General features: G+C 35.9%; 1 protein-coding gene across 1 annotated transcript; it reads right to left on the reverse strand.

Moving 5' to 3' along the window:
* Window positions 1–10,193: 10,193 nt before the first annotated feature.
* Window positions 10,194–17,393, reverse strand: LOC148166072 (uncharacterized). The gene is made up of 6 exons (XM_088049480.1): window positions 16,620–17,393; window positions 13,048–16,569; window positions 12,841–12,902; window positions 12,600–12,775; window positions 12,466–12,545; window positions 10,194–10,214 (listed from the first exon to the last, which is right to left on the reverse strand). The coding sequence occupies exons 1-6, from the start codon at window positions 17,391–17,393 to the stop codon at window positions 10,194–10,196; spliced, it is 4,635 nt and encodes a 1,544-aa protein (XP_087905606.1).
* Between the last annotated feature and the right edge of the window lie 5,698 nt (window positions 17,394–23,091).

A 23,091-nucleotide genomic window follows, 5' to 3' on the forward strand; every position in this document is an offset into this window, starting at 1 on the left:
TTTGTTAGAAATATCATGTGTGCAATTTTCATTAGAACGCAGTTATAAATGATGTTCATTGTCATTTTGTTTCATTTTTTTCTTGCACTACTTCTTTGACTCGTTATTCTTTCTTAGTGAGAAATTGTCTTGATACCGTGCAAGCACATTTTTCATATGATAATAGAGGGGGTATAGTGGTCCTAGATCGTTAGGTAGTTCGCAAGGTTTGTTGAAGCAACAAATACAACTCGCAACATCATGCACCATATTCAGTTCGAAAACACGAATCTGAAATATCAGATGTAAACAGTGTTCCTACAATTTGCAATGACCTTAGAAAATGTAACTCACTATTATGCGTTTTTGGTGATCCAAAACCGCTTAGTTGTCGGTAAGTACATGTATCTGATTTGCATATTACTTATACGTCTTGGTATCATTAGTTGGTTTCCTATTCAAAGTTTCATATGCTAATCTTTCGAAACGGAATATTAATGGTACTTACTGTACGACCAATTTGGACTTGAAAAAACTTTCATGATAACACCTTTTAGCATGGCGGTCTTGAAAGTGTGCAGAATTGTGCCTACATTTGTCGATTCGACTTTGTTTCTACAAATCATAATTGAAACATACGAATTTATTAGTCGCATAGCCACTAAATACCACAAAACTCCGTTTTGACATGGGTAAGCTTGTCTTTGCCGTTGCTCTTGTAGGTTCTAAGCCACTCAACGATACAGCATTCTTCGTTACTTTTGCATACCAACTATACCGACTGCACCAGCATTTTTCGATAGCAGCACTACGTCCTAGATTTCATACGTATTGTGAACCAATTTTGACTTCTTCACTACGGCAGTTCACATATTGGAGCTTCGAGCTTAATCTACTTTGGATTAATGACATTATTAAACAAAAGAAAAATGTTAAAAGTATCTAGTACCATACATTTTATAGGCGCAGTAAAGAATAAGTTTGCCGAAAAAGGATGAAATCAGCTAATTCTGTCTCCATCATAATTGAAATAACTGTTTTAACGTAAATGCAATCATAAATGAGTCAAATCGCTTCACTGCATACGTGTCACTGAATTTCCATTTCCAATAAACCAGTGACATTTCTAAAGAAGTCGTGAATTCTAGTTGCACCTCATAGCAAACCAATCTGCAATCATTTTTCTGGTGATAACCAACTTTCAACAAGTTTTTTTACTCACATTTCCTTGTGCCTACGCATTTTTTGCACCAAAACGTTGCCTGATGCATTGTGATTAGTTTGCAATTTCAAAAGATCGAGATAAATCGTTCTGCGCAAGTTTAAATCAATGATTTTCATCATCATGCTCAAAAGTAAACATAACCTCAAATGAGAAATATTACAAATGTCAAGAACGTCACTGACGTCAGCGATTATTGACAGACCGAACGCAGGGATGTCCAAAATTGGGCGTGGGAAATTATTTTTTCATAGCCGACTATGATTTTGCATCTTTTGGAAATGTTGAGGGTCTTTTTTCTCTTTTTCTCGGCAACTTGACTAGCTAGACGGTTGAGTTTTGGCACACTCGGATAATTATTGATGTTTTATAAAATGACATAAATCTTAACTAATTAAAATTTAAAATAAGACAAGTAAAATTAACATTTTTAAGACAAGGATGACGCTGGTAATGTCACATCATCCTTACCTATTCAAGAAATTATATTTTAAATTTTAGAAAAATCCGTTCATAAATGACAAAGATATTGAGCCCGAAAGTCTTAGATGGGCCACCCTGTATATCTGGTGGAAAAAGTTTTGAAACGACGTGGAAATAAAGTATTGGTTAAATGGTTAGGGTTTGATAATAACCATAACAGTTGGATTGATAAGAAAAATGTGTTATGACATGTAAACAATCATCGTTTTGATTAGTTTACATCAAGATGTCTGCCGATGAGCAGTGTGACGTTGAAGAAATTCAGTATGATTGCGAATTGATGATTGAAGCTAACCGATTTGAAGAGGAAATCAAAAAAGAAAAACATTTAATTCTCAATATCAGATATGACTTTGAATATTTATCACCGTTCTTTATTGAATGTGGTCTAAGTCCTGCGAGAAATTTTCAACCTGCAATTCGATTTAACAATGGATTCAACAATCTGTCCTTCAATACAATCGAATGGTCTGAATTTGTTAAGGTGCTCACACGATTCATCGATGGCAGTTTAAAGGTCAACACTATCAAATTTTGGGAAAATTTTGTCATCAATCGCAAACCAAAACTCATTCAGCTATCCAAAAATTCAACTAGTTTTGTTTTGATGGATAATGATATTCAACAAATTTTCCAATTAGACACAATTTTGTCGAAAAGACTTGAAATATTACATAAATTAAATTTTTTTAATTATTATTATAAATTGTTAAATAACGTACACAAAATAGCAAATGCTTCTGTTAACTTGTCAATACTAGATATTATTAGAATTATTTGTGACTCTAATGCCTCTATTAAAAATTACTGTATGATGGAATGTATACATTTCTTAAGCGAACGAGTGTTGTGTGATTTTAATAAATATAAAGAACGACTTTAACAAGTGTTTTATTTTATCAACAGATGTGTGCGTCTACCGCAACAGGAAAGGTTGTAAACTCATATTGATTAGATTGCTTTATTTCTGTTTTACAAGTGTAATTTCATGATTTAGCACTACTAATTTATAATTGTATAATTTTATGCAATAATCATTTTTCAAACACTTTTGTGGTAATGGTCTTCATTTTTTAAGACAATTTCAAACAATGCTGTAGTACCGTACTCAGAATTCTTCAATTTTCTTATTCCTCTGTACACTAAACAATATGTGTCTGAAGTAAAGTTTTCCAAGTTGCTGCGTATAACCTCAATACTTCTTTTGGGTAGAAATACTTTAAAATCTTCCAATTCCACTATAGGACACTCACCGTAAAGCCCTTTGTACAAAGACACATTTTTAATAAGGTACTTTACACCAATAGGCAGAGTTGTAAGACCCTTAAATTCCTTTATGGAGTTGGAACTGTTAGTGACAATGTTGATTTGTTTCAAATCCATTCTAAAAGATGTATTACTTAGTATAAAATAATTAAATGAAAATTAACCCATACTTATCGATTCTTGGACTGCACAACACTTGATTTGAATGAAATTGATTGATTTTTTCTTTATATAGACAGCGAAAAACGTCCGGTCTTATCAATGTTTGCGGTTTTTCCGAGAAACGTGGAAATCAGACCGAATGATTACACCCAAATAACGAATTATTTTGCATTTTTTTTTCCGAGAAATTGCAATATTTTTTTTTCCGAGAAATTCCAAAATTTTTTTCCCGAGGACCGCACTCAAAATTTTTTGAAATTTTTGCTCACTCTAGCGCCCTCTATGATCGTCACCCAAACCGTCACCGCCATCTTGATCTGACACAACTGTCAAATTCAAAATTTCCGCCATTCCATAATGACATCTGTCAAAATTTTAAATTTCCCGCCGTTTAGCCGCGCACGCGCAAATTGAACTGTTTATAGGCTCGCGGCGCCTCCAACCGGCTACACATTTCAATTTCCCGCCACCAGCTGTCAAATTCCCACCGCCATCTGTCAAATTTTTAAATCACCCGCCACCTGATTGGCAGATGACCAGCAATACGCCGGAAGAGCCGCCGACACCATCTGTGCGCCTGGTTGGTAGATGACCAGCAATACACCACCGGACGGGCGCTCGAGATTACGACTTCCGGTCTAGAACCGGTTTTGTATCACTACTGTAGAGTTTTTCTCAAACAATCGTTCAAACTGATGTTCTGAAATGTGATTGTAGAATTTATCTATCGTCATGGTAGCTGGTATACTATACAATTTTCCATTACTGACTCATTAATATATTATTTTTGCTTCGCGTAACTCATCGATAATTTCATTAATCTCATTCGTGTGATTGGTATTTCCAGCTTTTTTCGATGCCAGCAAGAGTCGTAAGCGATTTACCAATTTGTTAGGGTTTTTCCACGGTACAAATTCGACATTTTTTTTCAAATCATCCAGACGCATTCCTTTACCTCTGCGTACCGGTGTTTCATGAGATATCGTTGACACGCTACCACTACGGGGACGTGATTGAATAATATTTTTATACTTGTAACCAACATTGCCACTAATCTGTGATGTGGGATCGTAATTCTTTCTATTAGCATTTGTGGTCTGAACAATAGAGATGTAATGATTATGATCTAATATTGTGTATCCATGTGGAATCTTTTTAAACAATAATTCCATTAATCCAACTGTTTGTGGAAATTTGAGTCCCTTGACGTAAATCATAGTATCATCAAAATCAATCTCAGAGTCACCAATATAACATTTAGCCAATTCATGATCGAAGCGTACTCCATATTTATGATCAAACGCATCTTCAGTATCTGTAATCATTTGTTCAATATAGTCTCTAGCTAGACCACCCCACTGATCTAAAAACTCTTGGAATTCCTTGGAATTTTGCAATGTTAGTACTTGGCTTTTAAATTCATCGATACTTGGGGATTCAGGTGAGTCAGGTTTAAATTCGGTCACTTGAACACTTTTTAAAAATTCCGGAGTTTTAGAGGTCGTTTGTTGTTGTTGTTTAATCGGTACGGCGGGTGTGGATGTAGTGAAAGATGTCGGTAATTCGGTTTTAACCATTGGTTTTTCTCGTTTGAGTTCAGTTAATAAACTGTGAATGGGGTCAGTAATTGGTTGATATTGACGTTGTATTTTAGACTGAGACATAACTATATCAGTATTAAGGGATCGTAACTTTTGTTTAACATTGCGTCTTGCTTTGTCTAACGCGAGAGCGGTATGTTTATCCATATTGCAACGACTACACTGAGTTAAAAATGCTTTTCAGGGATTAATAAATGTATCAAATTTTTGTCTATAACGACCTTTCATCACATCACTTTCTTTATCAATCACAAGAAAACTAAACGGTTCGATCCAACACTTTTGCGCCATTTTTTAAACTGAATAAATGATAAACCTGTTTGATTCCCGTGATCATTATATATATGTTTTAAATTTGTTTCATCTTGGGGGAAAATCACTAGAAAATTCGCATTATCTCGAATAATCTGTTTTGGAATTGCCGAATATGTTTGAGCTAAATAGAATGGATCCAAGTTATAATGTCTACCATATGCAAAGTAGTCGCGAATAATATTTTGATTACTTGTAAGAACATCATCAAATATAACAACACTATAAGGTTCAGCTTCTTGTGGTGGTATGATGTCTTCATGATTCTCGTACTCGATGTATCCAATTTCAGGAATTGCTTCAAAGACCTTTTTTAAAAACTGATACTTGGGTTGATTAATAGTCTTACTATATAAATAAATATTACGATAGCGTAGACCATTATTTTCTGTTAAAAGACTAATTAAAGCATTAGTCTTTCCTGAACCGGATTTTCCAATAATTAATCCTCTTTTGGAATTGGCACCAATTAGCGCACTATGTCGTATAAAAGAAGGAATATTACACACATAATCATGGTTAACAACTTTTAATTTTTCCTTTTGTTTTACAAGCTCCATTCTTACGACTAACTATATACAAAGTAAACATATTAATTTATACAGATTTTAATGCTAATTCTAGAAAGGTGTCAAACCTAATTTGACGATCTATATCGAAATGACCCGAAGCGAGTGTTTTTGGTGATTTTTTTATTAAAAACCTTTTATCGTCCAAACCAGAAAGAGCGACCTTGTTACTAATACCTTTAGCTCTTTTAATTAGTTTATTTTCTAATTCAACACAATAAGCTTTTGCACCCGTTCCATAAAACGCTTTCACCGCCTGTTCACAAAATTCCACTTTAAAATTTCCTAGTTTTGATTTATTTGGGGTAATACCATAAGGGTTATTGCGTGGAAAATTTGATAAATCAAAGCGTTCACTGTTTGCTTGAATATCTTGGTAAACATCATCACAGAAAATCTCTAAAATGAATGAATCGGTGTCGGTGTATAATAAATTTAGATTATTTCTATATTGGGGTTATAATAAAGTCATAATAAAAACCTTACATGACATACTTGGCCAATTCTAAAATACAAAATCCAACATAAACAGGTTTATCATACACGATTTTCACTCTATTCATTTGAATTGCAACCAGTTCTTCACAAAAAATTGTACAATTTTTAAAACTTGCTTTAGATATCCAAGTTTCATCTCCAAATTGTTTCCCTCTCTTACCCCAGTGTGAAGCCAATTTTATATCAACACGTTTATCAACATTTTCTATACATTTACCATACACGCTATTAACGAGTAATTTAAATTAATCTTTTTCAAATTTTGTTTGTGCTTTATTGCGTAAATTTGTATTCAAAGCAACATACTTTTGAAGCCAATTGGATTGTTTAAATTTTAATATTCTATGAATTTTTATCAACTGTAAGCCATGTTTAAGACACTGCTTTAAATTTTTATAATGAATAATGTAGTTAGTTTTGTTATATAAATTTGGAATTAATTTTGGATATTTACTATTGGGTGGTAATATGCTTTCGGGGCAAAACGGCATATCATTATGCAAATCATGTAAATCTTCGGGATACTGCAAATCAACTTCCAAAACGTATCCGATATCCGACTCATCTTCAAGTGTAAAAATATCGAAAAGCTGAATTTCTTCATCAGTTAAAAATTCGAACGCACCAAAGGGTAGTTTTTGTATTATTGAATAGCCATAGAGATTAGTAGCGTCAAAATAAGTTATATAACTTGTTGGAAGCGAGTTATCATAATTTTGTAAATATTTATTATTGGCGGTGGCATATCGTTTGATACAAGAACTAACACCACCTCGAATACCTTGTTTAAAAAAATGAAGCATATCTATATCGGTTAAAAGTTCCAATTTTACTTTAGTAGATTTTAGCATTGCATCTCAACTAAGCGATGGAGCGGTTACATAATGAGCAGGATCTAATTTATAATGTTCCAAACAAATACTTCTAAAATTTTCAAAAATATCAGCTAATAGTAACACATCAGTTTTTAAATAAATATCAGAGTAATCAGCCAAATTTGTACATTTAAAAACATTCCATACTTTTTGAGCTCTCTCATAATCCGAATCAGATATTGGTTGTTCTCTAAGGTTATCGAAAAATTCATCTTTTGTTGGTAAATTTGGATAATTTAATTTTGAAAAATCATCAATGAAGGAATAGGGGAAAACACCCTTTTGTCTAATCAAACAAAATTCCTCATCAATACTAAAATATTTGTTTACAATATTACATTGGTGTGATTCCAATGTATTTGCCAATTTTTCCAATGATGTAGCTAAAAATTGAAATGAATCCACCAATCGTAATTTTAAATATTTTGGTTGAATTTTGCCTGTTGCATCTGGATAGTTACCGACATGAACATACTTTCCAAAAGTTATATATTTTTCGGTAGTTTTACCAATTACATCCAACTTTTCTTCATGACAAGCTAATCTTTTGATAAATAAATGACAATCATAATTTGATAAATTGTGAAATACTACTGGTATAAAATTTGGAATCTGATACTGCAAGTTACATGATTGGTGGGCTGTACCGTTAAAACTACCTGTAAAATGATTGTGATCGCGAACTTTTACATCATTTTGTTTAAAGGGTTGTTCACATAAATAGCATTCTGTTGCCATGAAATGTTGGTATTGTTGTTCTGGAGTTAGAGGAATCATTGGTTTTATAACACTAAAATAATTTTCGTATAAATGACGTGCTTCAGCATCCAAAGCTGCTACAAAGTCATCAATACACTTTTCACCACGAAACAGTACAAATTTGGATAGAGAATCATTAAACGAACAGTGCAAATAATATGCACAAGAGTATGGAATGTGTTTAAACGTTTTCATAGAAAATGATTCAGTTGGATTAGGTGAAACTGTACTTAAAGGTGTCAACATGGCTTCACAATCGCAATAGAAAATAAATGGGATCGGTAATTGACGTTGGAAAGCAGTAAATTCTAAAATATCTTCCCGAACTGTTTTACCAAATTTATTAATAACTGGATCTTTTGAGGGTAATTTCGTAACAATGTGGTTGCAATCATTTTCTAAATGTCTATCAAGTAATTTTTGAGTAGTGAACGATTGTAAACAACCATCGCAGAAAAATATTTTACCCTTATGTCTTGACATTTGACTTCTAACAAGTTCAGGTAAATTTATTATTGTGGCATAATGTTGATTACCACAACCATCTTCCAATAATAAGAGATTGATATGAGTAGCTCTTTTATTTGTTGTATAGTATAAAGGTCCGACTATATCATGAGTTCTCTCACCCTGGTTTGAACACGCTTCTAATCCATAAACATTTATAGAAATATTGTTTTGAGATTCAAAAATTTTTATCTGATCTAATTTAACCGGAAATTCAATATTACTAAAATCACATACGCTATCAAAGTCTTCGTAAGATGTTGTTAAGGTCTTTTTCCCATTCGGTTTTCTTAACGCAGCCACTATGGCCCAGGCGAAGCAAAATACATCTCTGTTGACTACGTTTAAAACTGCCTGCTTTTTCGCAATGTACGGTGGAAGTCTGATGTAAGAGGAAGCTCGTAGTGGGTTGTAATAGTTGATTTTAATATCGAGGTATAATAATTTAATTAAAGACCATCCTAAAATAATAGAAAATTAATTCTACAAACATGATGTAATGCTTCTTACCAGATTGTCTCTCTGCAAACTCCAACATTTTTTCATGCAGTTGCTCCCTTTGATCATTTATATAGTCTGTTAAATCTAAACCAAAAGTGATAATCTTGTTTGGAGTCGTAAACGATTTGACCTCAAACTCATCCTCAGCATCCGACTGCTTTACGTAAAACCCAAACAATTCTAGATTCACTTTTAACGTTTTCATTTTCTGTAAATGTAACATTAGTAACTGTTTGAATTTTGAATCAATGCTCGCAAAAAACTGTTTCAAATCTATATAATCCATATCGGGGTAAAGTCGGTAGGTCGCAATTCTACTTTTAAACGCACTTTGAATTAACGCCACACCATCTTCTACTTTAAACAAACTTTTTTGTAGATGTTGAGCACTTTTGTAATGGTTGCAAAGAGATGTCTGAGGAATGGTGATTTGACAGCTTTCACAAAATGCTAAAAGTAAAAAATAAATTAATAATTATTAACAACTTGTTAATTACCGGTTGATCTTTTTGAATTGGGTTCTGAATCAACCGCTCTCTTCCTTTTCCCTTGACTACTCTGTAAGCGTCTGTTGCAAGCAGCTTCACTATGCTTCAAACGGGTTTCTTTGGTTTTGAATAGAAAACCACATTTTTCACATGGGAACTTGAGCTTTAATTAAAACCAATTAGTACCCATTATTTGATAAAAATTATCACATACCTCCTTTGTAAAAAGAGTATCCTTTCTAAACAATGAAAAAACATGATAATTTTGATTTATACTCCTCCAACATTAAACATAAAAACAAGACATAAAAGTGTCGATTAAAAAATATCTTTTTTACGCAATTTAATCAAACACTTTCTTTTTGATATGGCAGCTTTACGTTTTCTTGCAATTCTATTAATAATTTTGTCATCTAATTCTTCATGTACTGGGGAAGGAATATTTGCATATAGGTCACCTTCCTCATCAGGAAAGGGATTAGGAGAAGGAGAAGGATGAGGAGGAGTATTTATAAACATTGTTGGAGGTGTTAATAATTTTTCCAAATTAGAAGTGTTACTATCGAATAAGTTTGGTGAAAAAATAATTTCAGATTTTGGGGTAGATGTTATAGAGGGACTAAAATCGAACGACTCATCGGAGGAGGTGGCTGCCTTTCCCCACGACTCGTTAAAGTCAGATTCATTAAATGAAAATGATAAAACACTCTCACTTTTCGACTTTACTGATTGATCTGAATATGAGCGACGTGAGATTATATATGTTTTTGAAAGTGGGGAAGGACTATCAACAGTTTCAAACAACGAATCTGATAAAACGGGTAACGATTTGTCAGGGGTGGAAGGGTTTGGAAAAAACGATTCAATTAGTTCTTGAGTTTCAAGGTTTAGCATTTTCGAAATATAATTTTGAATATCAGACTCATATTTTATATCTAATATTGTAGGAGTCGTCACACTTCGTTTAATGTCTAAAGTGGTGGGTAGTTGCACTAAAATATTTTTATGAATAACTATTTTTTTGTAAGGGTTACAACCAGGTTCACCCTCCAGACATCTTTGTAAAAGCGTGGTACTTACGGATTCTGATGAAGAATGCTGTGTTTCAACATGTGGAGTAGAGGGTGGATTCTCTACGTTCTGTTGTGAACACTTATGACACTCACACCCTCTCGACGTAGAGGGTTGACTACACGGTTGAAAAGATTCTATAAATTTTTTCATTGTTTATGGTATAATGTTTACAGTGCTAACGACAAAGCAAACTGAAGTAGGACTGTACTCCTTAATCTTTTATATGCAACTGCAACCATGCAATTCTACAACCCCCCTCTTTTCAGGAAATCACAAGGTTAACCTTGTTTTAAACATTATTTTGAACAAAGGAAATAAATCTGCTTTAATTTTTTTTATTAACATCGATATTAAAAAATGCCTTCGCTAACATCTTAACATTGCTTAGAGCACAGATACAATTTTGTGATGTATGACTCATACAGGAAGGGATACCGTATAGAAGACTTGGATTTTCGGGAAGTAGAATTAAATCCTTGTTTAAAAATGTTCGAAGATAATTAGCTTTTTCAAGTCCTTTAACATAAATCTTCATAACATTCTTCCCCATTGTTTGTAGAATAACCTTGAACTTTTCCTGTTCAATCCATCCGGTCTGCCACTTTATACAATGGTGGAACTTCATAAGCCATTTAGCTTGTCTTTTTCGATCGTTGGATAATTTTGAAAATTTAAAGGGTTCTTGGAAAACATAATGTTCCATTTGTAGATGGTTATTTAAAATTGCCAATTCTTTAACAATAAATGTTTTCTTTCCCACATAAAAACCTTGAACGTCCACAATCACACTATCGGTCTCCATCTCACACTCCTTTTACAGCTTTCGTTAGAGGATTATATGAAAACATTCGATCTGATATTAAAAGGGCAAAGATATTTGTATTTGCTTCGATAGGTTTTTCTGTTTCTAACTCTATTCTAACAGATACAGCTTGTTGTGCTAAATTGCTTCGTTGATTACTGGTATCGATGTGAATCAGTGGATATTTTGTTATAAACTGCTGTAGTGTAATGTTGACTTCACTTTTATTGAAATTATAAAAAGTTGATCTAAATTGAGTGAACATTTCATATAATGTTGACACTTGATTCTGCTCAAAAGAAACATTAATGTTTTCATATGGCTATACCTCATTGTTTAGATAAACTCGAATATTTGTGATATTACAATTATCAAATTCACTGAAATCTTTTTTTAAATTCCCTTCTCTATCAGTTTGGAAGGCTATTAAAATGTGTCTAGGCGTTTCAAAAGTGGTTGTTGTTTTTACTGGCCAATTATGTTTTTTTGTTCCTGGTATGAGAGGACATGTATGTAAATCCCACGTTCTAAAGCCGACCATCAAATCTTTTCCTTTTTCAATTATTTTTGTTAGAGCTAATTCTTCTTTTAAATTTGGTGTAATATGTTTGTTTCTCCATACAATCTTATCAATGACAACGGTAGCTTCCTCGGTTGAATTTTCTTTTTTGTTAATTAGTGCGTTTTTATCGGTATTACTTTTAATTAATATTAGTTCTTGAGGCATATTTACAAGAACTTTATCAAAATCTTCCATCATACCGAAAATCATACTTAATGGTATGCAAGCATTAAATTTCCCATTTTTTACAATCGTACAAGGTTTATCTGGGAACCATCCTGCATTTCCTAATTTAATACTTTCAGCTTTATTAAACGAAACCAATCCTTTTATGGTTGAAGTTATTCCTGGTTTTGTACAAGAATCAATCTTATGACCATTGAGCTCTAGTCGAATTTCGTTAAATAGGGATAATATACCGTTTGACACTAACTCTGTATCTGTTGCAATTTGTGAAGTATCATTTGCCTTGACTATTTTTCCCGAGATATAAAGATAACTGTCTTTTGGAAAAACACACAAATCTTCCTTGAGACTTATTCTGATTTCATCATTGTGATTAAAATTAAAAAAATAACTTAGCGAAGATTGAAATTCCTTTCTAGTTATACTATCATCGATAGATATTGGATCTTGAACATTCAACATTTTACACGAGTTTAAATCCAAGACTTATTAAAAATTGTTTGTTAGTTGTAGTTAACACTTCCACACACTTCTTCTTACTAACTAGTTTCTTACATGAATAGGGTTTATAAGGTTTGAACAAAAGACCCATACCTTAACCTTGCTTCTGTAAATTTACTACCACTGTCACGGTTTCTGTTTTGGGATTTGTAATCGCGGGTTTGAAGCGTTTGCCAAACTCGGTTCGATTAAGGTAAGCTCGAAGGACCATATGAATTGAGATTTATTTTAACTATATAGTTTATTACTAACTATTTACACCGTCGACTAAGTACTTAAAACATCTGCCCTGGTTAGATGATTCAGAGGGAATGAATAACTCTGTTCGGGAAGAACCCAGGTAAACCCTGGTCGGGACCTTTTCCCTTTGTTGGACCTTTACCCGAATTCTCCCGAACAGAGGACAAATCTTCGGAACATGCCGCCCCCTTGAAGTATAACTGATACTTCAACCTTATGGGTTGGCTTACAAATGTACGATTAATAAAACTACCGACTAAACAAATAGGAGACCATAATTACAATTAATATCCAAGTAAAGATAAAAGATGAAAACTGAACGATAAAATATATACAAGGTATAAACCACTTAGTCTACACTATAAAATCATGATTCAAAAGGCAAAAAAAAAATATGAAAAATATGAATCGCAAAGTTTTTTTTATCTCTGCACTAGGGTTCGGTGGGTAAAACGCACACTTTCTTTACGGATCTCTTGACGATCCCACTTGAAGTTTTGACAGACACAACTCGCACAACACTGTCACTTCCTGGGTAAACGTTGGTAATGCGTCCGAGTCTCCATTGAAGTGGCGGTAGGTTCTCTTCGACCAGAACGACCAGCTGCCCGATGGCGACGTTGTTCTGAGTAGTCTGCTGACCCTTGGGACGCTGTTGCAATTGCTGCAGATACTCTCGATGCCATCTGGACCAGAAATGCTGCTGGAGTTGCAGAATTCTCTGCCAGCGAGAGAGTCGATTTATCTTGATTTCCTGAAGGTTTGGTTCGATGGGGTTCATCAAGGCTTCGCCAATTAAAAAGTGGCCAGGCGTCAGAGCTTGCAAGTCATTTGGGTCTTGGGATAAAGGATGGATAGGACGCGAATTCAAACAAGCCTCAATGCGCGTTAAAAGCGTATAAAATTCTTCATACGTTAATGATGCATCGCCTATCACCCTGCGCATGTGCTGCTTTACACTGCGAACTGCACGCTCCCATAACCCGCCAAAATGAGGGGATCGCGCTGGAATAAAGTGACATTTGGTCGCGGTTATTTTACAATGGTTATTTATTTCGTCCTGGAACTGTGCCGACATCAACAATTCGCGCTCGGCTCCGACAAAATTTGTGCCATTATCTGAGTATAGGTCTCGAATATGACCTCTGCGCGAGGAAAATCTTTTCAAAGCTGCTAAAAAACTTTCGGTTGTTAGTTCTCCTACTAGCTCGAGATGAACCGCTTTAGTTGAAAAGCAAACAAATAGCGCGATGTAGGCTTTGACCCTTTTTGGCCTTCTGGTTTTACCGTCTCGAATTAAGAACGGTCCGGCGTAATCGACTCCGGTTACGTAAAAAGGGCGCAATGGTTGAACCCGATTTTCCGGAAGATTACCCATTTTTTGATTCTGCCGCACCGGGCTCGCTCGTACGCATTTTATGCATTTGTGAATTATGGAGCGTACCGTGTTTCTACCTGAGAGCGGCCAATATTTTTGGCGAACGGCAGCCAAAGTTGCGTCGTTTCCTGCATGTAACTGAGTTTCATGCGTTTCTCGTATTATCGCCTTGGAGATGTGATGATTGGCTGGTAGCAGAATTGGAAATTTCTGATTATACGAAATCGGCGCGTTTTTTAAGCGACCACCCACTCGGAGGAGTCCGCTGTCGTCGAAGAATGGGTCCAGAGCCGCGAATTTTGTCCGTTTGTTATTTTTACCGATAGCCTGAATTTCGTTGCAGAATGCCCGTTGTTGGACATGTTTTATGATCCTTGCCGTTGCAGACTCTAGTTCGTCCACAGTGAGGCTACTTGAATTGGCGCGGATTTTGTTTCGCGTGGCTTGTATAAATCTTAAGCAATATGCAACTACCCTTTGCAATTTGCGAAACGATGAGAATTTAGAGATGACCGGCAGTTCCTCCGGTTGGACCTGTACTACATTTACGACCGAAGTGGCTCTTTGTTCTTGCCAAATATCGTCCCCGACTGAGTTGGATGTTTCAACTAATGTGGGCCATTGATCAGAGGTTTGGTTAAGCCAATGTGGTCCATGCCACCATAGGTCGAGCTGGCGCAATTTTTGCGGCGTGCTACCGCGAGATACAATGTCCGCTGGGTTGTCCGCAGATCTGACATGGCGCCACTCGTTAGATTCACTTTTGTTTTGAATTTGGGCCACCCGATTTGCTATGTATTGTTTCCAGGTTTCTGGTTTACTGTTCAGCCATGATAATACGATTGTCGAGTCAGTCCAAAAGTATCGTTTTGTTATATGTACGTTTAGAATGCCGATTATTTTAGTGGCGAGTTGAACGGACAGTACCGCCGCGTTTAGTTCTAATCTTGGCAATGTTATCAATTTTATGGGTGCTACCCGTGATTTGGCGCTAAGGAGAGTCACTGAAACGGTTCCATCATTATGGATGACTCTTAAATAAATAGCCGCACCGTATGCCTTTGACGAGGCATCCGCAAAAGAGTGAAGTTCTATTGCGGTTACTGTTGTTGTTGGTATTACCTTACGCGGTATGCCATAGTCCTTTAAGTGATTTAGAGTATTTACAAATTCAACGTACGCGTTTTGTATCTCGATTGGTACCGGTACATCCCAGTTTAATTTTAAGTTCCAAAGTCCTTGCAAGAGGTCTTGCTGTATTGTGGGGCCGGTCATTAAGTCGTCATTTAGACTAATCCCATTTGAAGATTTATATGAGGCGTTAAACACCACCCGAATTTTGGGGCCTTCCGGCGTTTGTTTAAACACCGCGTGGTGTGGCAGGTAAAGGCTGTTGGGAAAAACCAGGTTCTTTTTGGAAATCGACACCATGTGGCCGAGGGTCCGATATTCCTTTATGCATTCTTCGTAAGCGGTTTTACGTTTAGGGTTTTTATTGCAGTTTCCTTTCAAACTAAATGTGCCGCCGTCCCTTTGGTCAGGGGTCCGATATTCCTTTACTTGGAACCGACCGGATGGGGTTCTAAATGTAATTTTCTCGCAATTTACATGACAAGATACATGCACATGAAGGTTTGGCTGTTGATGATTACTGGAAACCACTTGACCGCCTACAATGTAACCTAACCTTGTATTTTGAAAATGTGGCTGATTTCCGTCTATTTGAATTGGGTTTCCGATTAACAACTGCCAGTACAACTGGGCTCCGATTAACATGTCGACTTCGCGGGAGATGTTGAATTCTGGGTCTGCAAGTGTTATGTTGTCGGGAAAACTAATTTCGCTCTTGTTAATCGTTTTTGACGGCAGGGGAGATGTAATTTGTTGTAATATCAGACACGAGAGACTTGTTGCGAAATCGCTTACTCGAGATTTAATTGTGATCAATGTTTTTCCAAGTGTGGCCTTTCTTGCATTGCTAATCCCATTGATAAACTCCGCGTTCCCTTCTGCTGCGATGCCAAGTCTTTTGCATAGATTTGCCGTTATTAGATTGACTTGTGAACCCATATCTAATAATGCGCGACATTGTTGGATTTTTCCGTTTGAACCGTAAACGAAAATACTAGCTGTAGACAAAAGAATTTGATTTTTTGATTGAACTGTGTTTGCGGAGGGGCCGGCTTCGTCTTGGTGTAATAGTGTGTGATGGCGCTTATTACATATTCTACAGGTTGCGGTGATTCGGCAATCTTTAACGAAGTGATTTGCTCTGAGGCAATTGAGGCATAGGTTTAAACTGTCGCGTGATATGTTTAATCTTTCATTTGTCGACATTGCTAAAAACCTTGGGCATTGACTTATGTTGTGCCCTTCTTTACAAATTATGCAAGTGATTTTGGTAACCGCGTTTGCGATTCGACCGAGTTGCTTATTTCCGCGGGACTGCCTATTTGGGGCCGCTGGAACTGGTTTTGGATTGGTTTTGGGCAGATTTTCTTTACCTCGCTGATTAAGTCGTTCTACTTCCTGCAATATTTGATGGCGCTTGACTAAGAAGTTTTTGAATTCTTGGAATGTTGGCGGTTCCTTGCCTAACGCGATCTGCCATTCCCGCCTTGTGCATAATCTAATTTTTCTATCAAAATGCCAACTAGGAGAGTATCCCAGTGGTCGACGGGTTGCTTTAGCACCTTTAGCGCCGCGAGGTTATTGTTTAAGGTGTCCATCAAATCCCGGAGTTCTGGTGCCGACGGTTTTAGAATAGCATCGATATTTAAAATGTTAGACACGTGCTCTTGAATTATCAAGCGTTTGTTGTCATACCGGTTTTTTAATAATTCTATTGCGCTTTCGTAATTCGCTGCCGTTACCGTCAAAGATTCTATAGAACGAAGTGCTTCGTCCTTTAAGCAATCCCGTAAATAGTAGAACTTCCTAATATCCATCATATGAATGTTTTCGTGGACGAGTGCCTTGTAAAGCTCGAAAAACGCCGTCCATTCGCTATGTTTGCCTGAAAATGTTGGAAGTTCTAAAGGTTTTAGCACTGACTCAGGAATTTCTGGCCCACTTTTGGTAATGTTTATTACCGTACCCGTATTTTGATTTAGATTATTGGCTTGACTTACGTTCAAAATGGTTTTAATACCGCTAACTATTTGGTGGAATTTGGTTTCCACCAGTTCGCGCTCCGTGCTATGTTCTTCCTCCAAAGCGGCTTCATCCTCGGCCGTTTGATACTCCGCGATTTCAATCTGAGTTTGTACGGACTTATAGCTTTTGAACAGCTCCGTTACCTCCGTAAGACGCGAATCAAATTCTAAGGGATCATTCCCTTGTTTAAAGTTTTTGACTGCGGTTTGGCACCTTGTGATTTGGCCTTTGATGACTTTGCGTTGTGTTTTCAAGTCGGCTATTTCCGTCATTTCGGAGGTTATTGTTGCGATTTAGGCAATGATGAGCAATTTGCTCAGGGTGATAGTGAATTATTTGACCCAACGCTGCTTGTTTGATTTTTGTACATATAAGGGAAAGTAAGGGACTGACCTTAGACCTTCTAGATGTTCGACTGCTAGAACTATGGACTTGGCGACGGACTCTTGGATTTTGGCTTTCGCGACACTTGCGAGGTGATGATCTTCTCGGAGATGCTTCTGTTGATCTCGTGTTTTTTCTCGATTTTTCACTTCACTAATGCACTGAATTGCTGGATCTGGTATCCGGCTCGAAGTTGACCAAAATGTTTTGGGATTTGTAATCGCGGGTTTGAAGCGTTTGCCAAACTCGGTTCGATTAAGGTAAGCTCGAAGGACCATATGAATTGAGATTTATTTTAACTATATAGTTTATTACTAACTATTTACACCGTCGACTAAGTACTTAAAACATCTGCCCTGGTTAGATGATTCAGAGGGAATGAATAACTCTGTTCGGGAAGAACCCAGGTAAACCCTGGTCGGGACCTTTTCCCTTTGTTGGACCTTTACCCGAATTCTCCCGAACAGAGGACAAATCTTCGGAACAGTTTCGTTTTGGAAATTGATGAGTTTCCCCTCTTGATCTACTATTTTAAGGGTTATATTTCGAATCTTATCGGTATTGAGTGGGAGGTATGTTACATGTTCAGGGGCCTCTATTATTTTGAACCCTGGTGGGACAGAGATACTGAATAAATGTAGGGTATGCGATTCTTTTCCGTTTTTAAAACTACCCACTGTCACATTAGATTCTATACAAATACTAGACACTCTCATTATTTCCGCTATGTTACCTGATTCAAGCCCGGTTTTTTTTTTAATTTTTTTCGTTGAAGTGAAACCAAAAAGTGGTCCGATTGAGTTAGGTACATTAAAATCTATTTCATGTGTTGACTTAATATGTGTGTGGAGAGTATTTGGATTTCCATATAATTCCAAAACAGCGTCGGGAAAATCTTTTCCAATTTGTTTATTTAAATAGTTCGAAATATCTTGTAACTGATAACACCCAATAGGAATTGTATACACCTTTCCACCAAACTTGAACACATTAATGTCTGAATCTACATTTGGAATACTATTGAACGCTTCAAATGAAACTAATCCTAACACATATGTCCCATCTTCAATTTCCACGGGTGGGTTGAAATCAGCACTTAAAACAGATGATTTTCCAGTAAATACAAACAACATTTTGCTTGACTTATTTCTCCTTTAATGATCGATTTCTTCTCCGAACATTTGTATATAAAAAGTTTACACACAATTGTCCACAATTATGTGAATCAAATTTTTGATATCTATCATGATTATATCTGATTTTATTCATCCGATTATCACTTTTAAAATATTTCACAGCTTCTCTTGGGGGTGGTAATTGTCCCATACTGTCGAAATAGATTACATTGTTTCGTCGTTTTATATAAGCTGTCCAATGTGTTCCTTCACCTTTAGAATGATCCATATTGATGATACCAGTTTCATATAATTTAATCCGGTGGGGTAGTTTTGTTCTCATAAAAATCCCACGGAAATATGGAATTTTTAATTTTTTTACTATTGTAGCGAGTTCAATATTATTTAACGCCCGTTGCGTTTCCCAGAATTTTTTAAATACCATTGATAAGGTCCTAGATATGAACCTTTTCCACTTTTCTTTCCCAACCCTTTCCCTGTACTAAGAGTATTTAGGCTTTCCATAGCTTTATTATGGCGTTGTGTTTCTTCCAACATTTGTTTATCTGATTTAGCTTTATTTACCGCTGTAGCAATACCTGCAGCTCCACCCCTAACGCTCCAAGAGCCCCTAATAATGGAAGAAGAAAGGGTAGAAACCCTCCACGTTTTGCTGCTGTAAAGTTGGGTGCTTTTACTACCCGAGTTTTACGCGATTTTCGTTTACTCTTCTTCACACCTAAACCGATCTTCACTTTACCCTTCATTATATTTTTAACTAAAAAAGCTGCTGCTTTTTCACCTACTGAGGCGTCTTTTGATTTAAGTCTTTCACTCGCTTGTTGAATTAATTCACGATCAGCCTGATGTCGGGTTGGTAAATCGGTGGATTTACTGTATACAATGTCGTGTTTTTTACAATACTCGTCTAGTGGATTAATACCCTTATCACCTCTTGCTAATCTTTTATCTAATTGAGTTCTGGGACCGCAGAAGCTTTTAGAGGAAAGAATATTGTATTGGGATGGTATATATTTTTTTAACTTACTTATAGGAAGGAATATGCCACTCTATATTCTTTATTTTATCTAATGTTCTTTTAATAATTGAACCTCCTGTTTTCTTCTTAGTAACACACGATTTTCTTTTCATGCTTTTAATCTCTACACATATTCAAGACTAATACAATATATGTTTTCACATGTCTTATATACCTCTAATCACTACTTATCTCATCATCGGACCAAGATTCAAAACAGGTTTCATCCCCCAATCCACTATCACTACTACTTTCGAATTCTTCATCAGTGTCATAATATATTTCACTTCGCACTGCAGAAGTATAGTCTATACAGGGTCCGGCAACACTTGTGTCCACCCCCAAAATCGTCTTTAATTTTAAAGATAAAATTTTGAAAATTTGCATACGCTCACAGTTGACAAAGCTCTAGAAGCTGACGTAAAAATTTGTTTTTTATCACTGATAGTTTTGGCGTCGCGACGCCTTAAAAATGTAATTGTTAGGTAATTGTGAGGGTTTGTGATATCAACCCCTAATTTAATTTTTTTTCAATACAAATATGTTAAAAATATTTGAGTTATTATTTTAGATTCAATGCAAATAGTCTTCAAAATTTGAGGAAAAAATGCTGTTTTATCAAGTTAGTTTCCAATTTTATTATGTCAAAATTGGGAACTACGTTTACACCCATCTGTCAACATCTTGTGTCACAAATGACATCTATTCTTTGGCTCGCTTTAGATTGTAACAAAAGTGTTACTTGGTGAAATTGTCACTTTGTCGATGTTAATTAACGATTTCTGGTGTCCATAAAGTGCAACATGCCCGTGGTAATCAAAATTAACCTTTATAAAAGTGAGTGAAGTGACTTGTGAAATTTTGGTGTAAACGTAGATTGCCGCTGCACTGTCATAATTTTGAAAACTAACTTGATAAAGCAACGTTTTTTTCGCAAATTTTAAACACAATTTGCATTAGATTTAAAATAAAAACTCAGATATTTGTACCACAGTTATGTTGAAATAAAATTGAATTCGCGTATATTTCCGCAAAAACTCAAAAATCGCTAAAAATTATACTTCTTAGGCGTCGCGACGCCAACCAAACCGTGATAAAAAAAACAAATTTTTACGTCAGCTTCTAGAGCTTTGTCAACTATGAGCGTATGCAAATTTTCAAAATTTTATCTTTAAAATTAAAGACGATTTTGGGGGTGGACACAAGTGTTGCCGGACCCTGTATAATACATAATTTGACACTTCTCTTCACCCCTACAACTCCTTGGTTTCTCATCACATATAATTAAATTACAGTGATGGCACTGATAATGAGTTGGTCCGACTGAATGGATATGATAAAGCGTCAACCAATTTTTTTGTTGAAGCTTAATGCACCATTTACAGATAAAATCTTCCTCTTCATCTTCCCAAACTTTATAACAATACATATTCTAAAAAATAATAATTACTTCTGGTACCTATAAATTACTCACTTGTTAACCTTTTTCACTTTCACGTATGCGGATGCAACAAAACTGCATGAAGGTGCATCCGACAGCAATAAGGAAAACTAAAAGACCTTGAACCGTCTGGCTAAAGTCCTTCGTAATAAAGGAGGGGACTTCTTATAAAACACCGTCAATCATATCAGTTGATAGTTAGTCGCAACAATGGGTAAGAAACTCTTCTGTAAGTATTCTTCCAATTATTAACAATTGTTAATTACTTTATTTTTAACAGTGGTTCAATGTGGTTTGGTAAAAGACCATTGGGTGAAGCCCAAAAACTTGGCTAAACATTTAGCCAAGTGTCGGGCTGCATTGGTCGCGCCGCCTCCACTGCCAGAGGACCCATGGCAGCCACCATTTGAACCTAAGGAGGAGCGGTATAAGTTTGTAAAACTCCCCATCTTCTTTTGGGATGAGGAGTTGTGGGCTTAAGACCCTAAATATGTATAGTTTTTTTTTATAATAAAAAACTTTTTTTAATCAACTGTTTATTTAACCCAACTCGTAAGTATGATAACAAATATCCATCCTGTATATGTTCTACAATTAAAGAATATCCATCCTGAATAAGTATAAGAAATGAGTAAAAAATATCCATCCATTCTTTATGAGTGGCGCTCAAGGTCAACTGTTAGGAGACCCTGTATAGAAATCAAATTAAACAATCCATTCTGTGGTGTTCAAGGTCACTCAGCTTTGCTTAACTTTTCCGTCATTTTTAAGCAGCAACTGCTGCTGAAAAACTTCGACTTGAAAGGTTTTTCTGAAGATCGAGAATCGATCTTAAAAAGAAACCGTAGAGCTGCAGGCTGCAATGACGAGTCATAGGTGTGCATTATTCACGCATAGGTCAACAACATTTAGTATTTATTATAAGCCAACATTATACATACAATTTTTATAATAAGTAGGATGATCACAATATATTCAATCCTATAAAACTTTTTATTACTAACACAGAGTTTTGCAAAACCACAATCCTTTGAATACTTGAGATGTTCTTCGGAAATTACATCCGTTGAACGAAATGATCCCAGCTCGATGTTGCAATAAAAACAGCGCACAATATCGAACTTCTTGAGGTAGTAAAACCCGTTGTTGGCTAATTTTAATGGATCAACATCTTTTAGCGGCCAATCGTGAAATGTCAACAACCGATCTTCAAAACACTTCATTTGTCTCAACGGGTATTCGATAATATCTTTGGTCATGGTCTTCCGATTACTCATCAATTAATGACTAGACGGAGAGCGAGACTGGTGAGCACTGGGTTCAAAACCAAATAAACTATTCTGTGGCGTTCAACTGTTAGGAGACCCAAATCAAATAAAAAAATGTATGTCGATAATAATTTGGTAACAAGTTATCACTGCCATGTTGTCACTAATGGTGTTGTATTGTAAGGTTCCACTGAAGTCACTTTGAAAAATATCTCCTTACAATCCTTACACGGTTGTCCATATTCTTGAATGCATTCCCTCAATTTCTTCTCATCACAAATGACGTCGATGGTAAATTCGGTACTATCAAACGTTTCACATGGGGGCGTCACACGACTTGCTTCTTCTTTTCTTTTATCGTAGCAACACTTGCAATAATCTGACAAAGTAAAAAATCTTTGCAGGGAACTACCATCCAAGTCCAAATGGCCCAATTGATTGAAATAACAAGTTTCACTAAACAAACTACCACCAGTACACGTAAAACGGAAATAGCGCATGACTGTCTTAGATGGAGAGTTAAGGGAGACTGTCCCTGGTCGGTGGTCGGATGGACACTGCCGCAATTGACCTTGGGAAAAAACTAGGGTGGGAGGTGGCCTTAGAATGGCCTTGGGATGACCTCGTTTGCCTCCCCATTCTCTGACTACTAATTATTTTGGAAAACTTACATATTTCTTTAATAAATTTTTCTTTCATTGTACACCTATCGTCTCTTACGAT

Source organism: Gnatocerus cornutus, unplaced genomic scaffold (assembly GCF_029298725.1).
Source record: "Gnatocerus cornutus isolate USDA-ARS CGAHR unplaced genomic scaffold, icGnaCorn1.1 ctg00000033.1, whole genome shotgun sequence".
NCBI classification, from domain to species: domain Eukaryota; kingdom Metazoa; phylum Arthropoda; class Insecta; order Coleoptera; family Tenebrionidae; genus Gnatocerus; species Gnatocerus cornutus.

Excerpts from the sequence above, each read along its gene's own strand:
- LOC148166072 (XM_088049480.1), bottom strand. The coding sequence starts at position 17,393 with ATGACGGAAATAGCCGACTTGAAAACACAACGCAAAGTCATCAAAGGC. Across the intron at positions 16,570-16,619 it reads ACCACTGGGATACTCTCCTA|ATCGCGTTAGGCAAGGAACC; the intron begins GTTGGCATTTTG and ends CGGGAATGGCAG. Across the intron at positions 12,776-12,840 it reads GTCTCCTATTTGTTTAGTCG|GGGGCGGCATGTTCCGAAGA; the intron begins GTAGTTTTATTA and ends TTATACTTCAAG.